This window comes from Dendrobates tinctorius, unplaced genomic scaffold (genome assembly GCF_039654945.1).
Source record: "Dendrobates tinctorius isolate UK_male_01 unplaced genomic scaffold, ASM3965494v1 ptg000158l, whole genome shotgun sequence".
NCBI lineage: Eukaryota > Metazoa > Chordata > Amphibia > Anura > Dendrobatidae > Dendrobates > Dendrobates tinctorius.
The window spans coordinates 35,203,968-35,229,236 of NW_027361825.1; the positions used below are offsets into that span (position 1 = coordinate 35,203,968).

The following is a 25,269-nucleotide window of genomic DNA, read 5'->3' on the forward strand; positions in this document are numbered from 1 at the left end:
AGTGGCTCTGGTTATATGTTATTGTGCCAACATAGTTCTAGTGAACCAATCTAGGAGGTCTGTTAAATTAGGGGTGTGGTCTGCTACAACCCTGGAGGAAGGTGGGGGAGTGATATTAAAAAATGTCTGCATTGCATCTGTTCATGCAAGATAGAGAAGACCAATTCACACATATAGACATTTTCTAAAGACCCTACAAGTCTTAAGATTTGACATTGGTGAGGCTGCATGTAAAAACCATTTATAGTGGATTCTATAATCTGAGTATTTCTCATGCTTCGGTCTTCGTAGCTTCTTCAAGACAAGTTCACCGAGTTTGTGAGCGAGACTGGCAGCATCGGGCAGGAGCGTATCTCCGCAGTCAATCAGATGGTGGATGAGCTCATTGACTACGGGCACTCAGACGCAGCCACCATTGCAGAATGGAAAGATGGAGTAAATGAGGCCTGGGCAGACCTAATGGAATTGATGGAAACAAGGGCCCAGATGCTTTCTGCTTCCCATGAGTTACATAAGTTCTTCAATGATTGCAAAGAAGTCTTGTCCCAAGTGGAGGAGAAGAAGCAGCGGGTGCCGGAGGTGAAGGCGCAGGAAGCTCGGCTCTCAGCTGGTTCCTTGCAGCGTATACTTAGTTCATTTGAACATGACATTCAGGTCCTTGTCACTCAGGTGAGCTCTATATATATTTATGTTCTAGCAGTGTTATTTTTGGATGTTACATATAATAGATCTGATGCGTTAGGAGACAAGTGTGAAGGTTTATTATCAGTCCCTTCTTTAATGTTCAGGTACGGCAGCTGCAGGAAAATGCTGCCCAACTGCGGACTTTGTATGCCGGTGAAAATGCAGCGGCCATAGTCACCAGTGAGCAAGAAGTGATGAGATCCTGGAAGGAACTCCTGACCTCATGTGAAGACTGCAGGCTGCAGATCACTACCACCAGTGATCGCATGAAGTTCCTAGGTCTCGTGCGGGACCTCATTTCCTGGATGGAGAGCATTATATGTCAAATTGGCACAGGAGAGAAGCCCAGGTATGTAGAAAACTGTAGAAATTAGAAATGAAAAAAAAAAATTGGTTTCCAAACAATCGATATTGAAAGCTGTCTTTTGGGAAAATTTTTGAGTTGTGCTCGCCCAATAGAAATGACAAAGGACGTGGCTGTTCTGCCTTAAGACTGCAGGTGCAGTTACACCTGCCGACCGCAGCCACTATACCAGCGGCAATTGGCTATATACAAGCCGATTGACGGTCAATTAATGGCTTGCTCAGAACGACCACAGAATAATCAGTAATAGATCATTTTGTGCTTATAGAATATCGGTGTTCTTGTCAGCACATGTCCTGTTTACTCAGGGAGATGTGTTGGTTAAAACGAAGATTTTCATGTCGGCATGAACGATCCCGTCACCCCACAAACAAGTGTTTTTTCTTTTTCAACTGCCTATTGCTGGCCTGTTTACATAAACCAATAATTGGCATACAGGTGTCCTGATGTTCCCAATTATAGGCTGGTCTAAATGTGCCGTTAGTACGATCATCCATTTTAGGGTAGAGAGGCTGCCCGCGAGCTCTCCCTACCCCTCCATACATGTACATGCTCGGCCTGTAAGCCACTGACAGTCACTTCTGATAGCAGCTTAATTTTCCGAAAACTAAAAGGAACCAGCCAGTCAGATCCAACTGCTTTATCCTTATACCCCCAACATCTGCTGTTGGAGGGCGCATCACAGACACTCTTCGTCATCAAATGTGTGGCAATCTTCTTTATCACTAGGTACACCCCAGACCCTTCTGAGGCTAGATTCAGACATCCATATTTCACAGTCGGTATAGGGACCGCAATGCCCTGTCCAACCGCTAGTCAGTTGACCTGAACCATTAGTCTTATATTTGCCTATGAGGTTCTTAGTTTAGGTTAGGACACTCGTGTGGTTGGGTCTGCAAATTTCAGTCCCTATATGGACCGTGAAACACAGACGTCTATAGTTAGTAAAGTACCAAAGATGTAGACCAGGGGATGTGGCCCGAAGGTTGAGTTTTACATTGAGCTGGCCAATATGGAGTCTGAAGAAAGCCCCAAGAAGGAGAGGAAATCCTTGCGAATCTCAACGGCTGATAATATTGTGGGCAAGCTGAAAATTTACACAAAACTCGCGTTTTCTGTATCGATGAAATTTTCTTTTAAAGGTGATTGTATTCTAATTATCTTGTTACTTATGTAGCAGCTAATAATTGCTTCTTCTTGTGTTCCCAGAGATGTGTCTTCCGTGGAAGTTCTCATGAGCTACCATCAAGGATTAAAAAGTGAAATTGAGACCCGAAATAAGCGGATCACAGATTGTGTGGAACTGGGAAAGTCCTTAGTCCTAAATAAGAGGCCAGCAACTGAAGAAGTAGGTGATTTGCATGATCTAACTATATGTATGAACTGATGCAGGTCTGTTCGTATATACTGTTGTGTTCAGATCTGGAGACCCTCGACTAGTCCAGGCATCATGATCCATATTTGGACTCTGTCATGGAAATCTGCATTGGTCCCAGGTGCAGTGCACCACTTTCCAGTGTTCCCCTTGGTGGTTCCCATTTTTATTGCACTGCAGGCAATTCCCAATTTTATTGCATTGCATCCAGTTCCCATTTTTATTGCTTTGTACCCTGGTTCTTATTTTTATTGCACTGCAGCCAATTCCCATTTTTATTGCATTGCAGTCGGTTGCCATTTTTATTACATTGCACCCGATTCCCATTTTTATTTGATTGAAGCCCATTCCCATTTTTATTGCATTGCAGCCGATTTCCATTTTTATTTGATTGTGGCCAATTCCCATTTTTATTGCATTGCAGCTGGTTGCCATTTTTATTGCACCACAGCCAGGTCCCATTTTTATTGCCTTTTTATTCCCTTTTTTTTTTTTTGCCTTGCACCCAATTCCCATTTTTTTTTTTTTTGCATTGCACCCAGTACCCATTTTTATTGCCTTGCACAAAATTCACATTTTTATTACATTGCACCATTTATGTGTGGGTTGGAGGACACATAGGGCGTTTTAAATGGATATCGTTTCCCTTGTATTATATGGTAATGCTCTGAATAATTTATCTACCAGATCAAGCAGAGTCTGGACAAATTGATGGCAAAGAAGAGAGAGATGCTGGACAAATGGCAGAAACACTGGGAGTGGCTGCAGCAAAGTAAGTGTGTAATATCATGGTGGAAGGATCTGCAATCAAACTTTGGGAGTATAATGTACCATCTGCATGTTATTTTACTTTTTTTTTTTATCCAACTCAACTCCACACAAAATGTCCTAGTTAATCTTTTTCCGATTTAAAAAAAAAAAAAAAAAGCGAAAAAACACAAGGTGGGCAGCCCCCTGCCATTTAAAAGACCAGCTAATTAGGGTTACCATGGAAACCTTTACAGCTCCCACACTCGCTTTCCAAGTCCCCCCTGATGAATGCGGGGGAGACTTAAAAGCAAAAATGTATGGGCCTCTCTCAGTAGAGAGCATTTAACTGTATCTGCATCCCAAAATATGTGACGATCCAAGCTTTTATGTCCACAGTAGTCAGCACCCTTAATATAGGGTCGTAAACGGTTAAAAATAGCTGGCAATGAAGCTGATTAGTGAGTGCATGCAAGGGTAATGATGCAGTACTAAAGAATGGACATGCATCAAGTGAAGGGTTAAGGAACGTTATGGCATTTTGGAGCTTTTTTTTGCTTCTTCTAAAAATGGACACTTTTGCACCGTAGTGGTGGTGGGGTTATTGACCACTTATTCATTGGATTTACAGTACTAACTGTTTTTGAAAGGGTTAATAATATATTTTGATAGCACTACTGAGTGATAGCGCTATGGAAGGGTTAATGATGTGCTCAACATGCCTGCAGAAAGTGGGGTCTGTTCACACCTGGAATTTTCGCTTATTCCGTAATTTACCATCCTGTGCCAATGTTGCATTCTAGTGAATGGGGGGGGGGGAATGTACGACTATTGGGGTATGGTCCCACAAGCGTGTTGTCAGTCCAGCAAGCGCATGAGCTAGTCGGCCATTAGTGTGACTTGCTATAAAATGTGTAGAAAAATATTCAGAATTGAGAGTCCTCAGTGGTTGATACCTTTTAATGGCTAACTGAAAAGATGGTAATACATTGCAAGCTTTCCAGACTACTGAGGCCTCTTCATCAGGCAAAGACTAAGGATACGTGCACACGCTGCGGAATGGGGTGCGGATTTGGCAGCGCGGATTTTGTAAAATCCGTAGTTAAATCTGCAGGTCAAAAGACCTGCGGTTTTACCTGCGGATTGCTCTGCGGTTTTTCATCTCCACAATGGAGGAGATGGCAAACCGTAGCGGAATCCGCAGAAAGAATTAACATGTCAATTCTTTCTGTGGTTTCAAAACTGTGGAAAAATCCGCACCGTCTACACTGTGTTTTTTTTATTCCCATAGGGAATAATGGTACTGTACACCGCAGCAAAAACTGCTGCGGACCCGCAGCGGCCAAATCCGCTGCGGAACCGCAGCAGAATCTGCAGCGTGTGCACACAGCCTAATACCAAATCTGAAGAATCACATATTTATGCACAAAACAGCACAGAAATAACGTAATAGATAAGACAAGTGACGTTGAAGCAGAATTATCATTATAGGAGAGGGATAAACATAAATATTGGGACAGTCCATAGATAAGGAGTCTGAATGTTTTATTGTCCTCTGATTGGTGTCTGGTTCTGTGTGGTGTGATGATCCCGGAAGGTCTGAAGAGCAAATTCCTTAATTGATGTAAAAAGACATAAATCCATGCGACACATTCATTCCTGCACTGAGTGTGTCAAAGTTTGTCATAAATTTATACTTCCATACCCTCCTGTCTCTCTGAGACTTGAAGTTACCTTTTAATACGAGTAATTTAGTAATTTAATGTCCATCATGCTATGACTGGGGATACAAAAATGTTTGGCCACAGGTAGATCCATTCTTTTTTCTCTTGTTGTATGGCGATGCGAATTCATCTTTGTTCTCAGTTTTTGTCCGGTCTCCCCCACATACAGACCCCCAGTTGGACATTTAGTACAAATAATTAAGTACACCACATTAGATGTAATGCAGCTGAAAGTACCTGGGATCTTGTGGTCCTGATGTGAGTTGGGGATCTTTATCTTGTCCGTGGTCATTATAGATGGACAGGTTTTACATTTTTTTCTGGTTGCAAGGAAAGGTTCCTCCAGCTGTTGGAGAGGACAGGGAGCTTCTGACAATGATGCTTCTTAAATTTGGGGGCTGCCTAAAACACAGCAGTGGGGGGTCTGGAAAAATGGATTGTAATCAGGCATCTTTTTGTAGTAAAGGTTGTAATTTCCGTGCAGCTCCCCTTAGCACCTCCAGTTTTGGATTGTAGGTGACCATTAGAGGCACCCGGTTATTTTCATCTTTAGCTTTGTAATGTAGCAGGTGATTCTTTGATATTCTGGTGGCTTTTGTAATTTGGTTTTTCAATTTTTCTTGGATGGTAGCCCTGATTCAAAAAGGTCTTTCTGAGGCGACCAAGGTGTTTGTCTCTATCCATGGGGTTGGAACATATACGATTGTATCTGATGGCTTGGCTATAGATAATAGAGTTCTTTATGTGCTTTGGATGGAAACTCCCATTTAAGGTATTTTGGACGGTCAACTGGCTTCTGATACAGGGATGTCTCTATTTCATTGATCTTTAGCTTAATCATGGGGTCTAAAAAGTTAATTTCAGTGCTGGAGTAGTTGAGTATTAAGTTGGAACGTCTTTAGCTGTTACTGAGACTCCCTCCAGATGATTAAATTTGATTAAAATATCATCAATGTAGCGGAAGAAGGCCAGAGGCCTGATGCGACATGAGGAAAAAAAGTCGCTTTAAAGCTTGGCCATGAAAAGATTTGCATACTGTGGAGCCATTGTAGATAGATCGTTTTGTGAAATTCAAAGTAATTGTGGGTAAGGAGGAATTTTGTGAGTTTCATCACAGAATCAGCATCATTCCCAGTGTTTTCCATGAAGACTTTGCAGGCATTTAATCCATCCTGGTGTGTAATAATATAAAAATGTGGCAAATCCGTGTTTGCGCGAGTTTCCTCTGGTTACCCCGGTTTCCTCCCACATTCCAAAGACATACTGATAGGGATTCTAGATTGTGAGCCCCATTGGGGACAGTGCTGATAATGTATGTAAAGCTCTGTGGAATTAATGGTGCTATATAAATGAGTAAAATAAATAAACACCACTCAAGGGAAGTGATACCTTTTCTCACTTCTCTTCCTATAACTCAGTGCTTGAAGTTCACCAATTTGCTCAGGAAGCTGGCGTGGCCGAAGCCTGGCTCACAGCGCAGGAACCCATAGTGAAGAGTCCGGAGTTGGGAAACAGCGTGGACGAGGTGGAGCAGCTGATACGAAGACATGAGGCCTTCCGTAAAACAGCAGCAGCGTGGGAGGAGAGATTCAGCTCTCTGAGGCGGCTTACTACGGTAAGGAATACATGAAGCAGGGCTAAGTGGCAGGATAACCTGTATATTGAAGTATTGCAAACCATTTTGCTCCATTTTTGTTTTGCAAGCTGGAGAAGATGAGAGCAGAACAGAGCAAGCAACCAGCAACCCCACTCCTTGGTCGTAGAGTTTTCCCTGACACAACTGACTCAATGCGACCATCACCCCTTGTACATCACACAATCCAAGACAAAACAGAACCAAAACCAGAGCAAAAAGACACCCTCTCCATCCCCAATGGGGTTCAAATGGATAGCCATAGAACCAGAGCCGAGAGGTCAGAGTCCCGGGTGGGATACGTACGACAGGAGATGAAACCGGAAAGACTGCAACCAAAGATAGACCACATAGAGGCCAAGGTCACAGAGAAACTACCGCCTGCTCCAGAGGGATCCAGGGCAGAGCGATTGGAAATCAAATCTGCTCAAAATATGACCACGGAGAAAGCAGACGGTAAATCTAGTCGGCATGGAGAGAGACGGAGAGACCGGCATGATCGCAGGCTAGAGCGTCAGGAGTCCAGTGAGCAGGAGGTTCCCAAACCAGAGCAGCTAGAGGAGAAGAGGAGGCGGGATAGACACGATAAGAGGCTGGAAAGACAGGGATCCAGTGAACAAGAGACCCCAAAACATGATCAATCCGAAAGGAGGAGAGAAAGGCACGAAAGGAGGCCGGAAAGGCAAGAGTCCAGTGAGCATGAAACGCCAAGGAATGAACCTGACAGGCAAGGAGGGTAAGAGATGAAAAGAAGATCCTGACCCCACCCCAACATTTGTGTGTTTGGGGTTTTAGCAGTATCTGAATACGGATTAAGGTGAACAGTTTGTGTGGTCTTCATCTTTTATAGCTGTCACCCATCCTCTCCCAACTTCATCATGCTCGGCTCGGATTCCTTTTTTGCATTCATGTAATTTTTCGGCATTGCGTCTGCGTGCACCACATACATATTAGATGGTCAATTGGTCCTGTAAAATGCGTAGGGTTTGGCCTTTTATGTAATGTATTTGGAGTCATCTAGTCTCTGCTTATTACAAGATGGCTATAGTTTGCACTGTGCATCATTCTCTGGGATTCCAGCCAATCCCAAAAACCTACGTTTTGCGGTGCCTTGGGCATTTCTCCTGCAAAGTTACACTCCTAGCCACCCATTGTGCAAGGAACTGCAACACAGCTTCACTGACGCGAAGGTGGCCAGGAGCATCGCTGTGCAGGAAAAATGGAGCCCCACATCTTCATTTAGGCTGATTTACCTTCATTTTGAGGGTTGATAACTCAAATATGCAGCAATCAGGAAGTGACAGCACATCTTAGCTCTATTCCATTACTTTTTATGGTAGGAAAATCCCTTTAAAACTATTTTTTCATACAAATCCTTATAACTGTGTATGAGTAAGAGGTTGGTAACCTCTCGAGTTGTGTGCAAGGAGCCTGTTTTTCTGTCCCGTCTGACATTTGGACATATGAAAAAAAACAAAACAGAAAAAAACTGATCTCTTGCCCATTAGCTAACTAGTCTTCTATAATTGACTTTAAGAAGAAATTATGTTGGTTTCTGTGGAGGCTGCAGGATTTATTCATCTGGTCATCTCTTTCTGCAGAAAGGCGACACTTGCAGATATTGTTGAGCAGCTGCAGGAAAAGGAAGCGTCACAGAATAACCCTCCAGTAAGTACTGTATGTACTCGAGTATAAGCCGAGGCCCCTAATTTTGCCACAAAAAACCTGGGAAAAGTTATTGACGAGTATAAGCCTAGGGTGGGAAATGCAGCAGCTACTGGTAAATTTCAAAAATAAAAATAGATACTAATAAAAGTAAAATGGTGGCCCCGCAAGATGCTCCATATTAAAATACGCCCCATATAATGCTGCACAAAGGTTAATGGTGGCCCCATATTAATATATGCCCCATATAATGCTGCTGCGATGTAAAAAAAAAAAAAAAAGGACATTCACCTCTCGTCAATGCCCGCTGCTCCTCAGTGTTGCCGGCTCTCTGCAGTGACTGTTCAGGCAGAGGGCGTGCACTAACCACGTCATCGCGCCCTCTGACTTGAAATCACAGCCAGAGGAACCGGGAGACAGCGCAGCGGTGGAATGGAACGGGGACAGGTGAATATGGCATGGCTCACCCTCCCCCAGTCCTACTCACCCTCCTGGAGTTTACATATTAAGCTCTGCTTCATCTCTGTCCCGGCATCTCTCTTCCTGTGCGATCACATGGTACCGCTCATTAAAGTAATGAATATGCTCTCCACCCCTATGGAATTGGAGATGCGTCCATATTCATTACTTTAATGAGCAGTGTCACATGAGAGAGATGCCGGACTGAGATGTAGCAGAGCCTGATATGCAGACACCAGGAGGGTGAGTTTGATGTCTCCTGCTCCACCTCCCATGCCGGCTTTCTGGTGTAGGACTCGTGTATAAGCCAAGAGGGTCTTTTTCAGCCCAAAAAAGGGGCTGAAAACTCAGCTTATACATGAGTATATACGGTATCTGTATGGGCCCATGTTCCATCATTTGATATTAGTCTTTCAAAGTATGGCCAATTTTAAGAAAGCAGTTTTTTCACTTGCTAATAACTAGTGAATATGGGTAGAATATTCATTTTTTTCCTGCTGCCTGTTTAGCAGTATTTGTTATTCGCCTCTAGAGTCGAGATTCTCCGGGGCGATTACCCAATGGTATAGATAAACTTCCGGAAAGGACACCAAGACCGGATCGTCCAAGAGCAAGAGACAGACCAAAACCAAGGAGAAGGCCTCGACCCAAGGACCCGAACCAACCCCCGGGTGAAGCCCGGAGGTCCCGATCAGCCCCCGCACAGAGCAGTGCACCACCTCCACCTCCTCCCACCCATACAGTACAACAGGAAGGATACCTCTTCAGGAAACATGAGTTAGATGGTCCCAGTAAAAAGGCCTCAAATAGGTGAGTATAGAGTGCCTTGCGGGGCGGGGGTGGTCTCTCTGCAAGTAGCAGTGAAGTCTGTACCAAGAGCCCAGGACCTCCTAACGTTCATATCTCTATTGCTTCTCGCAGGTCCTGGGTAAACTTGTACTGTGTGCTAAACAAAGGGGACTTGGGGGTTTACAAGGATGCAAAGAGTCAGAGTTCAGGGGCTACACATGGGGGGGAACCGTTGCTTAATCTACATGGAGCTACCTGTGAGGTGGCCAATGAGTACAAGAAAAAGAAGTTTGTCTTCAAGCTCAGGTGAGGCTTCCTCCATCGCTCATAAAATGGATCGGGGAGGAACAGTGCCGATCAAACTTACAATGTAAATTTCTCTTTTTAGGTCGACGGATGGGAGAGAATTCCTCTTTCACGCAAAAGATGAGGTGAGCAGCCTTCACTTTAGTGACCATTGACTCTCGCCAATTACATTTAGTCAAAATTCATTAGCTGCATTTAGAGAAAAGTTTTACCCCCAAACTAGTGTCAGTGTCCGATAGAGGGCTAGATCACTTCTCATGATGCGGCAGGCAATCCATCGTGTCAGTCCAGAAATCTATGGCTGCCGTTGTTTTTATTGAATACATTACAGTCGATGAATCTTTCCTACCCCAAATAGGTAACAAGTGAATTATAGACAGCGCATGCCACATACTGTGCTATTCCATCTAGTAGAGATTGGAAACAACACCACCCCATATAAGTCAATTTGATGTATTAGGATGGAACAAAAGAGATTTGCAGGACCCTGGTCTAGGAGCCATGTTGACTGATGTCAGCCTTGTATCAGCCCAAGACCTACAGGATGAAGAGTGGTGAGGCATTTGACTTCCTGCTCTCACAGGATCATGTTGACGATGATACAGTTCTAAATTGCGGCTGCTCAGAGAGCTGGGTCACCCAGCCTGAAATCCTGGGCACATGCACTGCTCCATGTCTCCAAAGTTTAGAAAGAAAAATAAAAAAAACTTTGGTTTCTTTTCTTTTGAAATTTTGCATCCCTAAATTTTCTGGCTAATTAGAAAGACTCCGGTGACCCCTCTACCTCGCTAGGCCTGTGCATTCCACCAACGTGATGAAAATCGTCAATAATTGTTTTCTAGTCTTTTTCCTAATATAAAGGTGATATTGATGCCTTGAACACTATTTTTTTTCTGCCATTTATAGGAGGAGATGAAAAACTGGATTACGGCTATGGCCACTTGTGTCTCTGAACACGCCGAGATAGCCAAATGGAGCCAGACCCTCCTTACTACCTCCTCCACAGACGAAGGCAACATAAAAAGAGAGTCTGACCGCAGATCCAGCGCTGGGGGCCGTAAGAAGTGAACCATAAGGAGAAAGCACGGAGCTTCCTACATAACCCTCCTTTTCTACTTCTTCCGCCGCCTTCGGGTTCAGCCGGAGTAGAACACACACCTGCAGCGATAACCCTTCCAGACTTTATTTCTACAGGTGGTCTGAAATGTTTTGGAACTGAATCTTGATGTCTATGCATTTCCTGAACATAGTTTTCCTACCCACAAGAAAAACATAAAAAAAACTCAGTGTTAAAATTTTATCCTGAAAGCTCCATGCTACAATATTCCCCTCTTGGTTCCTCTCGGGCCCTGTGGGTATAATGTATCTTGCTCTTTTATAGAGTCTGGTGAAATATATATATATATATCTCACAATCTGGATAACTGTGTAGCAAGTCAGCCTACACCTGTAAGTGTAAGAAACGTGGTGAGAATCCAGACTCTCAGGACCTGTGTGGTCCAGGCAAGGGAAAAGAACCGGAAGACCTTTGGGTATCACCTGTCTAAAATCCTTTTAGTTCCCTTTTCTTCTGGAATCAGGATGGTCCGAGAATGTAGAAGAGCACAGATATTAGTAGTGTAGGGGAGGACAGAGGATCTAGTTTTTTATCACTTGTGACAGTCATGCAGAAAGGAACTTCAGAAAACTTGTGCAATATTCTGGGCGGTTGTTACACATTTGTGCGATTTTAGGGGAAAGACCTGAACATCTAGAGTGAAGGATAGTAATGTGGGAGTTGTCATTTCCTGGCACAAAATAACATAACACCAAATCCAAATGAGAGGAATCCTATTTTACACATTCGGCCACATGTTAGGTCTTCTATCATACAGCACAACTCGTATCCTTACAGGTTCCCACCTTCGGAATAGAAAAGGACAGTTACTACCATAATGGTCGAAAATAGATGTACGGGGAATATTTTTTTATCTCATTTTGAAACTATTATGACGTAAATTCATAGGTTGATGTTCACTTGGTTGTACCAAAAGCAGGAGCTTAGCCCATCAGAGAAGGACACGAACGTTCCTTAAAAGGGTAGTCCTATGGTCACACATTCCTTTTTGTTACAAGAATTGCTCAAGTATAAATATATCTCGGTGCATCGCATTGCTGGAGCATCTGATAATATGGGAAGATATGGATTTTATTTTACTTAAATGCAGAACATTTTTGCAACTGGATTTCATTAAAAAATTGCACAGTTGAACTTTGATTTTTTGCTAATTTTTTGCTGTAGAATGAGTTAACAGAATCAGTCAGCTGTTTTTTTTTGCATTTTTTTATACTGAATTGTTCTTAGCTGATCTGTGACCACATCAAAGTTCAGCTCAGCTTTCATTTGATTTTGAAGTTCTGAAAAAGACAGCTAAGAGTAAAATCTCCCAGTGAGGACAAGATCATGACTGATTCTTATTCTGCCGTCAGCAATGTGCAAAAAAATAAAGTGAAAGGTGCAAAAAATTGTTTTTTTATGTAAACCAATTGTAAAAATAATTTTATAACCCAAAATACACACATTTAAGTAAAAAGCAATACAAAAATTAAGGCCTTTAAGTATAGGGAAATTCCTGCAACAGGCGTTCTTCTTTGCAGCAACACCACATGAGACATGAAGCAATACACAGCTCCCATTCACATAACTGGGCTGTCAATATGCCGTGTTGACCTTTTGGGTCCTCCATAATAAGGGCCACTATTTGTAGACACTTTGGCCCTGATTCACCATTGTTCACGTCTCTGGAATAATTTGCTCCCAGTTAATGGCTTTTGACTTTGCACCTTATTCTCTCTGCTTTTTGCTCCACTTCTTAAAGTTGTTTTTATTTTTTTTTTTAAGTCTGTTTTACTTATTTTTACACAGCTCTTATTAAGATGTTCTAGACATATTTATGAAATGCGATTTTTACCAAATGTTGCATTTTTTGGTGGGACACATCTCACTCCAGGCTCTGCCCTGACTAGTTTTCAGTTTGGTACATTTTTGTAACTGTTCAAAGGATTTGTGACTTTTTGTGCTAAAAACTTACAAAAAAAAACAGTTAAAGACAAAAATATAGAGCATTTATAGTTTGCACCAACTTCATGAACCGTGTGCGCCATTTTGAAGAATTTGGCACAAAAAATGTCAGCGAAAACAAGACAAAAAATGGGACTTCAATACAGTTGCAAATTAAATGGAATAAGAAAGCTAAGAAATACCGTAATAGTCCCCGCCATTAACTCAGAATTACCTAACTGGGGATTTAATAATATTTTATCCAGAATCAGACAACCCCTTTAAGAATTTGCCTACTTTTGTCCGATAAATAGGGATAAGAAGAGACATGACAATGAAGACCAGTCAGGGCACCGTTGCTGAAGAACTAATTTATAGGGAACGCAGGATTCCTTTTCTCAAGAGCTAGAGATGGGGCTTGGACTTGATACGTAGCTTTAGTTTTGTTTTTCCCTATACAACAACTCCAATACTTTACATTAGTGACAGAAAAAGAGCACATATGTGTTTGGAGATGCTAAGTGAAAAAAATAATCGGATCTAATAATTGAATTAGGTTGTATCTGGGTGATTGTGTCAAAGAGAAGATGGACATTACAACAAGCAAGAATTCATAAGACATCCATGTGGAAACTGTTTCATGAAGTTTTGTTTTCACAATGTTGGTTTCTTCATATCCAAATAATTAGGCCACTGTATTGAAAGCTCTTGACAACAGGTCAACATGCACCCAACCATAATGATAGGCACAGGTTTCAATTAGAGTAGCGCTCTGGTCATGAGGCATCGAGTCTTGTGATCAAAATAATTGTACAAGTTTGGGTAGAAGATTAAAAAAAAGTAAATTTACAGGCAGGTCACGTACAACTACATTGTGGTCTATGACGGCACAGTTGTGTGCAACATGCCATCTAACATCCTGCAAGATTGGATTCTTGGCACGTCGTGGTCTCGTTAGATCGCATGCCCCTTTGTTACATGCGATGTGGCAGTGTTACATTGAGATCTTTACGTCCACATCATCCAAAGTTGACGTGCAGTCAACATTCACGAGACCTGCTGCAGATCATTACAACAGTGATGGTGCAAAAGTTTTCTAATTGTAAGAGCCCAAGTCATGGGAATATCATGTACCATGGGTCACATTACACCCCCAGTCTGGATGATCCATAATTGTGGTGGATCAGTAGCTTCTGATACTTGTGGATTATCGCTACCCACTAAAGTATCAGGTCATGCCCAGCATCACAGTAAGCACAGCATTAGTCTTAGGATGACCAACCTACCGCTCGCTTGGAGATATAACACAGGATTGGGTTTGGTATTGAAGTTTATTTGTAGAAAACCTCTGTTGGTGAGACTAGGTCACATCTAGGGCTACCCCTACCTGCACGTTTACAATAAAATTATCCCCCCTACTTCCAGACTGGGGTCCACCAGGGGACAAGTGCTGATAGAGCATCAGCATTTCAGCAGGGACGGCATGGAGATCTGACGTGATGAGCTATAGTGATGAGACCTCATGTTAGGTAATCTCTTTACTGTCTAACAAGCTCAGTTTCCAAAAAAATTCAATAAAGACCCAATGAATACTGCATTATTGCTAGAGCTTCCCTCTAAAAGGACCATCTAGTGTCTACAGCAGGTGGCCTTGTAGGTTTCACGGCACGTATCCGCTTCCATATTTCTACAAAATATTTGCATGGCAAATTACTGCTCACGCAAACCTTTAATACAACATTTATTTTATTTTTTATAGGAAACCTGCAACGATCACTTATTCCAGGACACCTTTTAGCCAGCATGTCAATTTTAATAAACTAAAAAAAAAAAATTAAAAGTTGAAATTACAAGCGGCCATATTGGCCCAGAAGCAAAGCATGTTGGACTTGTTGATGGGAATATTTATATCCATTTCTTTCTTCTTTTTTTTTTTGTTTTATATATTTTCGGAGGCCTTGAAAGACAACAGATTTAGGCTAGGGTTTAGACAAAAATGATCTTTGGCTGGTGTGCTATCCCTGTGCACAACGTACCGCACACTGACCAAAGAATATCAGTTGGCTAATGCACGTGAACAAAAAGAATAGAGGAAAAAAAACGCAGCCTACACTTGTCACGTGCAAAAATGTGATAAATTCAACAGCACATGCACTGTTTGCTTTGCGGATAAGCTGGACATGAATGGAGTCAAGTCCATAATATACATACTGGATGGAGTAGCTGGTGAATTTAAAGATTTGTCTAAATGTAGCCTTATCCCACGATTAGCAACAGAAAACACAAGAGCTACACACATACATATCTCATTCATTAGGACCATGGATTGTGCAAGGATTTTCGGAGGCTGCATGCCATAGGTTATAATGCATGAGTAGGTAATGTCCTCTCCCATTGGATTCTGTTCCTGCTGGTGTAAAAAAAAAAATAACATACATAAATGGTTTTCTAGAATGGATTTAAAAAAAAGAGAAAATGTAATTTTATTTTAAAGAATATTCAGCTATTACAGAAAGGCATTAATATGTAAACATGTATTTTCCCAAGGGGCTCAGTGCGGCAGGTTAAATAAAAGTTAAGTTTCCAGAGTTTTCAATGCACTGTCTGGATTTGTAGTCTTATGAGGAATAAAGGCGTGACAGCATTAAATGTGTCTGGGGTTTCTTTTGTTACCTCTTTGGAAAAACATAAGGAAGCAAGGTTGAAGACAGTGAAAATGTAGGGAGATTAATACACAAGTTATCGGCCGTTTTGGAGACCAATGGTAGCCCTGGCTCAATTTGCTGCATGTCACAAAATTGACCAGCCAACTTTTACACATCAAAGTACAGTCTCCTCTTTCCTCTCCAGTAACTGATCATTTTCTAGGTGACGCGTTACAGAGTTATATCCATCATTCCGTGAAGTCCGCCTTATAGAACTTCGTGCGTGTCGAAGGGATCGAAATCCAGACCATACCGCTCTGACCTCCTTCAGAAGATCTTGCTTAATGCTTTCGCTGACAAAGATGTTGACGAAAGGGTCCAAAGCACTGCTGAGACTGGTCAGGGAAAAGGTAATCCGATATGCTGGACGTACCTTTAGCTCTATGTTACAGGTGCAGATGTTACGGTCGCTCACATAAGAACGGATGAAGAGCACAATATGGTATGGGAGAAAGCAGATGACAAAGATGGCCATCATGGTCAGTAAAAGCCCAATGATCTTTCGCTTCTTCTCTTTTTCCAAGCTGTGACTTCGGTGAACCACATAAACAACAGAGCAGTAGGAGACCACTAGAAGTACAAAGGGAATGAGGAAGACCACAAAGATCCGGAAGTAGTTGAGACGAGCCATCCACTGTTCCATTGGATACTTTTCATAGCAAAGCTTGACATTCTGAGTGGAGTTGAAGAGTTCATCCCGGGCAAGGAATACAGAATGACTCCCCAAGATAATCAGCCAAACCACAACACATATTATCATGGCGCCTCTCATAGTTCTCAATGCCCTGGCCCGGAATGGGAACACGGTGGCAACAAACCGGTCAACAGCGATACAGCTGAGGAATGCTATGGTTGTGTACAAGTTGGCATTGAAAAAAAAACCTACTATCTTGCAGGTGAGAGCCCCAAAAAGCCAGTCATCTTTGGATGTGTAGGCAATCCACACTGGAAGTGTGAAGATATACATGAGGTCGGAGGCACAAAGATTAGCCAGATATACACCAAGTACATTACCCCTCTTCACATGTTGATAGATAACACCTATGGCAGCCAAGTTGCCAACCAGTCCAAAGGTAAACACCAGTCCATAGATAACTGGGAAAAGTGTGGCCTCATATGGAGCCGAATAATCACAGATTTTTCCACATGCCATACCGGATCCTCAGACACGACCTAATGGGAAATAAACAGTCATGTAAATACTATTTTCTAATAGTTTGTGTAAAAAAAATATATATATACAAATAATAGCCTTTTCAGAGACGAACAGGAACTCTAGTGCCACCTATTGGAAGCAGGAATCTTAAAAGTTAATATTGACCCTTTAAAAGGGTCTGGTCACACAAGTTAGGATAAAACTCTATTTGAGATATGTTTTGAGGTGTTTGCCCCTCATCAGAGTAAAGCGGGAAAGTGGTTTTGACTCAGTGAGAGGCTTCTGAGAAGGTGTTTAAAGGTAAAGTTTATCCTTGTAGATTGCTACTTTCAAAAGGAGGCGCTAAAGTTCCTGTTGTTTTCCTTTCTGAAGCAGCTGTTTCTGTATATAAATTCCCTGAGAAGCATTGCATGGCCTAGAAGTCTCCTTATGTCAACTTCACACTCTTCACAAGGAGAAACTTTACTCCTTAGACACACCTGTCAGAAGATTGTCACCCAGCCAAATCAGCTCTCCTGCTTTGCACTGATGAGGGGAAAACACTGATGAGAGTCGATATTGACTTCTAGGATTGCTACCTTCACTAGAGTTCTTGACTTCCTCCTTTCTGAAGAGGCTATTTAAAAAAAAAAAAAAAAAAATCATCAGATGTCAGCTACATTTAATGCTTACCATATCAGGGCTTGTGACTAGAGGTAGGCCAGTAAATCTTTAACATTCACAGTCTGCTTATGGTCTATGACAGGAGTCTCAAACTCAGCTGGGTATATGGACCGCATATAGAAAAAATTTGAATTTGGGGGGGGCCGCATTGTTTGGAGGATAAAGTGACTTTTTATTGACACCGTTTATTTTTCTATACACCTTTTGAACATTTTTGCTGTGTTTATTTTATTATTTTTTTTAGAGATTGGGTCACATGGATGTGGGGATAACAAATATGCACTTTTTTGATACTTTAGCTTATATATAAAACAGCATTTTTAGTGGCAAAATATTTTTTCATGCTTTATTTTGATTTTTTTTTTAAATATTTACAATTTTGTTTCCCCCAATTGGTCACATACAGTAATAATGTCTTAGAATTACTATATAGTGCTAATTGTAACAAACATCTTGTAGTAATGTGCCCTTTTCTTGTCCACATTCTGTCGTAATGTCCCCCATCCTAGACCCCATTTGTAGTAATGTCGCCCATCCTGGTCCCCATCTTCTAGTACTGCCCCATCCTGGTCTTCATCTTAGAGTAATGTTCCCTTCTTGGTCCTCTTCTTGTACCAATGTCCCCATTCTAGTCTTCATCTTGTAATGTCCTCATCCTGTAGTAATGTACCATCCAGGTCCCCTTCTTGTAGTAATGTCCCATCCTAGTCCCTATCTTGTAGCAATGTCCCTATTCTGGTCCCCATATTATAGCAATGTCCCCATCTTGTACCAATGCCCCATCCATGTCCGTGTCTTGTACCAATGCCCCAACCTGGTCCCTTTCTTGTAGTAATGCGACCTTCTCTTCATCTTGTAATGCTGCCTCATTCTTACCCATATTGTAGATGTGTCCCCATCCAGGTCCCAATATTGTAGATATGCCCTCTATTGTGCCGTTCCTCACATACACATAAAGGGTGGGGTGGAGATTCTTCTCATCTGTCCTCTGTTCTCTCCGCATCCTTACCGCACTTGTGGCCACAGGCACTGTAGACCTCTTGACAATCACGGCCCGGTACAGGTGCCACTGACAGCAGCACTTTTTTTCAGTAGAATGTGTGTCCTTGGACACACATTCAATTGAAGTGTATTGCAGCACAGAGACTTTGGCCGGCGGTGCCGGCTTGTATTGGTATTGCTGTGCAATCATAGGCCAGCAGCTGACATCTGCATGCTGGCTCATGGCAGTGACATCATACACTGCCGCGCCGACACGCCGATGTCCACTGCTGGCTTCTGATTGGCTGGCGGCTGGCATATTGTTATTGCTGTGTAGACTAGAGAGTGTCTGCTCGGCAATACATTTCAACTGAGTCTAAGGACGCACATTCAGCTGAAATAAGACGCTGCTGTCAGCGGCCCACTGGACCGGACAGGGATCGTCAAGGGGTCTACAGCGTCTGTGTGCCGCATAAAGCAGCCTCAGGGGCCGCGTGTTTGAGAACCCTGGTCTACGATGTCCGCACTAGCCAGAGGTCTCCTGAACTCAACCACCACCTATATGCATGTGACACTGCTGAGTCCAGGTCTGGAGACCCACAGCCAGTCCAGTTATCGAAGTCCGCACTCGGACCGTGAATTTCGGACATATGAAAATGGGCATAAGCAAAGTAGGGCATTATTAAGGGGTGAAACGCAATTATCAGAAGCTGTGCTTGTGTGGCAAATAATGCGAATTCCTTTAGTATATTGGATAATTATAGAAGGATAGGGAAAATGAAGGGAGGTCAGCTCACCAGTCTCGGTTGCGATCCATAATCCTCCTGCGCACGGAGTCACCTTGATCAGGGGTGTTGACTGAAGCAAAATAAAGGATGGAATCTCCAGCGCTGGACTTCAGTTAAAAATACATCATTTATTGTAAATTCTTAAAATCGAACAGAAAAAAGTGTGGATAAGGACATACAGGCAGATGGGGTCTCTGGTGGTCTCCAACCAAGGTTGGAGACCACCAGAGACCCCATCTGCCTGTATGTCCTTATCCACACTTTTTTCTGTTCGATTTTAAGAATTTACAATAAATGATGTATTTTTAACTGAAGTCCAGCGCTGGAGATTCCATCCTTTATTTTGCTTTAGTATATTGGGGAATGAACAGAACATGCAACAAAGGAATAATCTGGTGGCCAGTAAGGCCTACACTGAGAACCATATGCAGTTGAAACCAGAATTTTCAAAAGACACATCTGCATGTTTTTCTCAATATTTGGCATGAAATCAGAATAAACCTTTCCCGTTTTAGGTGAATTAGGATTACCATAATTATTAATATTTGCCAAATTCCAGAATACTGAAAGAGAGAGAATGTTTTAAGGCATTTTTATTACTTACTGCAAAGTCAAAAGTTTACATACACTAAGATTACTATGCCTTTAAACAATTCTGGACTGCCCATATGATGATGTCATGTGTTTGGAAGCTTCTTTTGGCAACATCTAAGTTAGAGACAAACCTGAAGATGTATTTTAAAGCACACCTGAAACACATTGCATCTTTGTGTAGCATCATGGGAAAGTTTCAAGAAATCAGCCAAGATATCAAGAAGAGAATTGTGGACTAAAGGTACTGTCACACTTAGCGATGTACCAGCGATCCCGACCAGCGATATGACGCGGTCAGGATCGCTGGTACATCGCTAAGTGGTCGCTAGTGAGCTGCCACACAGGCAGATCTCACTAGCGACATCGCTGGGGACGGGGATCGCTACTTACCTGTCACACCAGGCGATCCTGTGTCCTCCCGCCCGGCTCCACGCGTCGCTCGTCCTCACAGCAGGAAGCGCCACAGGAAGCTGACGACGAGAAACAGTCCTGAACGTTCTCGCGCGATCAGCGATAACCAGCGGGGGAGCCGGTTGTAGGTAAGTATCAGACACAGAGATATCGCTAGCAATATCGCTATAACGTCACTAGTTATAGCGATATTGCTAGCGATATCTCTTAGTGTGACATGCCCTTTACACAAGTCTGGCTCATCCTTGAGTACAATTTCAAGATACCTGAAGGTACCTCGTTCATCTGTACAAACAATTATACGCAATTACAAACAAGATGGGAATGTCCAGCCATCATACCGCTCAGGAAGGAGACTGGGTTCTGTGTCCCAGAGATGAACGTGCTTTGGTCCAACATGTGCATATCAACCCAAGGACAAAAGCAAAAAACCTTGTGAAGATGATGGCCGAAGCTAGTAAGATTGTGTCAATATCCACAGTGAAAGGAGTACTGTATCAACATGGGCTGAAAGGCCACTCTGCCAGGACAAAGCCATTACTCCAAAAGAAACAAAAGCCAGATTAATGTTTGCAAATGCACAAAGGAACACAGACCTTAATTTCTGGAGACATGTCCTGTGGTTTGATTAAACTAAAATTGAACTTTTTGGGCATATTGACCATCGTTATGTTTGGAGAAAAAAGGGAGAAGCTTGAAAGCCTAAGAACACCTTCCCAACTGTGAAACACGGAGGTGGCAGCATCATATTGTGGGGTTAGTTTGCTGCAGGAGGGACTGGTGCACTTCACAAAATAGATGGCATCATGAGAAAAGAAGATTTTGTGGCAATACTGAAGCAACATCTCAAGACATCAGCCAGGAAGTTAAAGCTTGGGCAGAAATGGGTCTTCCAAATGGACAATGACCAGAAGCATACTGCCAAATGGTAACAAAGTGGCTTAAGGATAACAAAGTCAAGTGGGTACAGAAAATATCCAGACCCCTTTAAATTTTTCACTCTGTTTCATTGCAGCCATTTGGTACATTCATAAAAGTTCATTTTTTTCTCCTTAATGTACGCTGTACCCCATCTTGACTGAAAAAAACCCCCACAGAAATGTAGAAATTTTTGCAAATTAATTAAAAAAGAAAAACTGAAATATCACATGATCATAAGTAATCAGACCCTTTGCTCAGACACTCATATTTAAGTAACATGCTGTCCATTTCCTTGTGATCCTCCTTGAGATGGTTCTACTCCTTAAGGGCCTGTCACACTAAGAGATATCGCTAGCAATATCGCTATAACTTGTGACGTTATAGCGATATTGCTAGCGATATCGCTGTGTCTGATACTTACCTACAACCCGCTCCCCCGCTGGTTATCGCTGATCGCGCGAGAACGTTCAGGACTGTTTGTCGTCGTCAGCTTCCTGCGGCGCTTCCTGTGGAGAGACGAGCGACAAGCTTGGACGCGGGCGGGAGGACGCAGGATCGCCTAGTGTGACAGGTAAGTAGCAATCCCCGTCCCCAGCGATGTCACTGGTGAGATCTGCCTGTGTGGCAGCTCACTAGCGACCACTTAGTGATGTACCAGCGATCCTGACCGCGTCATATCGCTGGTCGGGATCGCTGGTACATAAGTGTGACAGTACCTTTACTGTAATTGGAGTCCAGCTGTGTTGAATTAAACTGATAGGACTTGATTTGTAAAGGCACACACCTGTCTAAATAAGACTTTACAGCTCACAGTGCATGTCAGACCAAATGTTAATCATGAGGTCAAAGGAACTGGCCAAGGAGCTCATCTGGCCAAGGTTGCAAAAGTACTCAAGGTTCCTATGAGCACAATGGCCTCCATAATCCTTAAAAATGGAAAAAATTTGGGACCACCAGAAGTCTTCCTAGACCTGGCCATCCAGCCAAACTGAGCAATTGTGGGAGAAGAGAATTGGTGAGAGTGGTAAAGAAGAACCCCAAGATCGCTGTGGCTGAGCTCCACAGATGCTGTAGGGAGATGGGAGAAAGTTCCACAAAGCCAACCATCACTGCAGCCCTCCACCAGTCGGGCCTTTATGGCAGAGTGGCCCGACGGAAGCCTCTCCTCAGTGAAAGACATATGAAAGCACTCATAGAGTTTGCGAAAAAAACATGAGAAGGACTCCCAGACTATGAGAAATAAGATTCTCTGGTCTGATTAGATAAAAATAGAACTTTTTGGTGATAATTTTAAGCAGTATGTGTGGAGAAAACCAGGCACTGCTCATCACCTGCCCAATACAATCCCAACAGTGAAACATGGTGGTGGCAGCATCATGCTATGGGGGTGTTTTTCAGCTGCTTTTTTTCAGCTGTTTTAAAACTGTAAAGCACTGCGGAATATGTTGGTGCTATCGCTATATAAATAAAGATTATTATTATCATTAGCTGCAGGGACAGGACAACTGGTCCCAATTGAACGAAACATGAATGCGGCCAAGTACAGAGATAACCTGGAAGAAAACCTCTTCCAGAGTCCTCTGGACCTCAGACTTTGCCTAGGTTCACCTTCCAACAAGGCAATGACCCTAAGCACACAGCTAAAATAACAAAGGAGTGGCTTCAGACCAACTCTGTGACCATTCTTGACTGGCCCAGCCAGAGCCCTGACCTAAACCCAATTGAGCATCTCTGGAGAGACCTAAAAATGGCTGTCCACCAACGTTCACCATCCAACCTGACGGAACTGGAGAGGATCTGCAAGGAAAAATGGCAGAGGATCCCCAAATCCAGGTGTGAAAAACTTGTTGCATCATTCCCAGGAAAACTCATGGCTGTACTAGCTCAAAAGGGTGCTTTTACTCAATACTGAACAAAGGGTCTGAATACTTATGACCATGTGATATCAGTTTTTCTTTTTTAATAAATTGGCAAAAATTTCTACATTTCTGTTTTTTTTTTTTTCAGTCAAGATGGGGTGCAGAGTGTACATTAATGAGAAAAAAAATGAACTTTTTTTAATTTACCAAATGACTGAAATGAAACAAAGAGTGAAAAATTTAAAGGGGTCTGAATACTTTCCGGATCCACTGTATGGGGAGGACAGAATGAAAAGGATTGATGATTAACAGCGTAAATAAATGAATTAACAGCTATTGTCTTATACTTCAGGAACTGAAAGAGAAGGGGCTGCCTTTAGCACCAATATGGCTTCTTCTACCCTTGTAGAATAATCATGAGCTGAGATTGAGGACTCAAATCTTTTTAGTTGCCATTTCTCAATTCTTTTTATGCCATTTTTAATAAGTTTTATCAGTTTAACACCTCATTGAATGCAATGATTATTGTGATATTAAAGCAGATTTTTTAAAACACTAAAGGGCAGTGAGCGAATGTGGCTTTCTGTATAAAGGCCTATGTAAACGGACCAATAATTCCTTAATATTGGCCCATCTAAACATATCGGTAAACACCTGACAAATGGGCAAGACATTTGCTTGCTGGCTTAAAAAAAAATTAAAAAAATCAGCAGTTGTCCCTCGTGTAAACAGGTGATGTGCTGCTCATAACATGATATTGTATGGACACAAACTGTATGAACGAGGAGTTCTGCGCACATTGAATTGTGTTCGGCTTGGCTGAGCAGGAAATTAAACGACTGCTGATCAGCGCGCAATTATTGGCCATATTCGCGCTATCTAAATCCAGCAGAAGACACTAGGGCTAAACAACACTTTAGGGTTGTGCTCATTGCATTTTTTATACTCCGGCGGACCAGCAACATTTTTAATACCAAAACAAAACATTGAGGGTGCATTTCCTAAAGTGTCTTTTCTGAAGTCATATGCGGCGACTTTTTTTTTTCGCTTTATTTGTTCTATCACAGGATAGCATGCAGTGCTGCGTTTTCACCAGATAACGGTAATTGCAATAAATATAACAATTATACTTTTAATTTTGTCGATGGTCCCCTGATGATTAACAGAGATCCAAAGAGGAACCTATCAGTTAGCGTAGTGCCAAACAGAGAAAAAAAAGAAGGTTTACCAAATGACTAAGGAATACAAAAAGTAGGGACCCTGGCGACTAAGGATGTTATGTTCCCCTCTGACGCTTAGACACAGATCACAAATGACTGTTGGCTGGTACAGTAAAACAACGATCATTCGTTTTGACTCACAAATTCATCTTTTTTTTTTTTCAGCCTTTTGCTAAAATATTAAAAAAAAAAAAAAATTGTATTACGTAAAAAAGTAACAATTTGTATTACCCTAACCCTGGCCCTAAGTGTCAGTCCTAGTTAGGTTTAGAAAAAGTGTATATAACGTATAGACGCACTTAGTAATGAACCTTTGGTTAGTAATGAATGAAGATAGTATTGAATCAAGGGCCATGCACATTAATCGGTAATCTTTGTTCATTAGCCACTCATCCTCTGTCATCTCAGTTGCTGCTTATGCAGAGTGCAGCAATCGAGAGAAGTTTTGCATCAACTCCTACACTCTGCATAGGCAGCAACTGAGATTATAAAGCTCATTTCATTATGCTTTGTTATTTGGGTTTCTGCCTATGCAGAGAGTGGCAGCTGATGAATCAACTTCTCAATTGCTGCACTCTCAATAAGCAAAAAAAAAAAAAAATGACGCTTGAAGATCCTGATGATGTGACAGTAGTGGTGATGGCATAAAGGTGCTATGGGGCACAATTTTGCACCTCTATAGACTCAGGCATTCGCGGTAACTTTCCCCTTGACCTTCACAGGTCCGATGGTGCGCTTGCCTACAAGAGGGAGCAAATAAGCAGCATAAACAGGTGATAACACGGAGGCGTCACCTGCAGTTATACACTTATTCACGCTCCTCGTCCTCAAATGGCAGTGGCACCGTGGGGGCTTTCTGTACCCATCACAGGTCCACCGCTGTCCCTATGCCACTGTGCCAGTCTCTGTTGATCAGCTGTAGCAGTGACGTCATGTCAACAATACCACTGCCAGTCACTGAACTCCTTAGCGGCTTGAACAGTCTACATGGTTGAGCTCAGTGATTGATGCAATGCTACTGACAAGATGTCACCGCTGCTACCAGTCAACAGAGACCAAGTGAAAGGCTGGACCGAGGAGTAAACCTCATTTTGTTTAACTCGATCTATGGCCCATTAATGGTATTGACATCGGCTTATCACCTGCAGGACATACTAAACCCGACATGCCTAATCCTTCTTTCCC

The 25,269-nt window shown here is 42.4% G+C and overlaps 2 protein-coding genes across 13 annotated transcripts in view; one reads left to right on the plus strand and one right to left on the minus strand.

Annotated features, from left to right (window-relative positions):
* SPTBN4 (spectrin beta, non-erythrocytic 4) overlaps positions 1-15,435 on the plus strand; it is a 114,568-nt gene extending 99,133 nt beyond the window's left edge. For all 3 annotated transcript variants that reach the window (XM_073549274.1, XM_073549275.1, XM_073549276.1), the window contains 11 exons: positions 292-669; positions 789-1,033; positions 2,258-2,396; positions 3,111-3,195; positions 6,313-6,509; positions 6,599-7,263; positions 8,129-8,195; positions 9,184-9,461; positions 9,573-9,746; positions 9,829-9,871; positions 10,653-15,435. In XM_073549274.1, coding sequence (XP_073405375.1) covers positions 292-669; positions 789-1,033; positions 2,258-2,396; positions 3,111-3,195; positions 6,313-6,509; positions 6,599-7,263; positions 8,129-8,195; positions 9,184-9,461; positions 9,573-9,746; positions 9,829-9,871; positions 10,653-10,814 — 2,433 coding nt within the window. In that variant the 3' untranslated portion in view covers positions 10,815-15,435. The remainder of the gene's footprint in view (positions 1-291; positions 670-788; positions 1,034-2,257; positions 2,397-3,110; positions 3,196-6,312; positions 6,510-6,598; positions 7,264-8,128; positions 8,196-9,183; positions 9,462-9,572; positions 9,747-9,828; positions 9,872-10,652) is intronic.
* Positions 15,245-25,269, minus strand: part of LOC141052080 (G-protein coupled receptor 4-like) — a 58,855-nt gene continuing 48,830 nt past the window's right edge. For 5 of the 10 annotated variants that reach the window (XM_073549286.1, XM_073549288.1, XM_073549289.1 and 2 more), the window contains 2 exons: positions 17,127-17,263; positions 15,245-16,664 (listed from right to left, as the gene is read on the minus strand). In XM_073549286.1, the coding sequence (XP_073405387.1) occupies positions 15,607-16,644 (1,038 nt within the window). In that variant the 5' untranslated portion in view covers positions 16,645-16,664; positions 17,127-17,263 and the 3' untranslated portion in view covers positions 15,245-15,606. The remainder of the gene's footprint in view (positions 16,665-17,126; positions 17,264-25,269) is intronic. The other 5 variants (XM_073549292.1, XM_073549291.1, XM_073549294.1 and 2 more) reach the window with 2 other exon arrangements.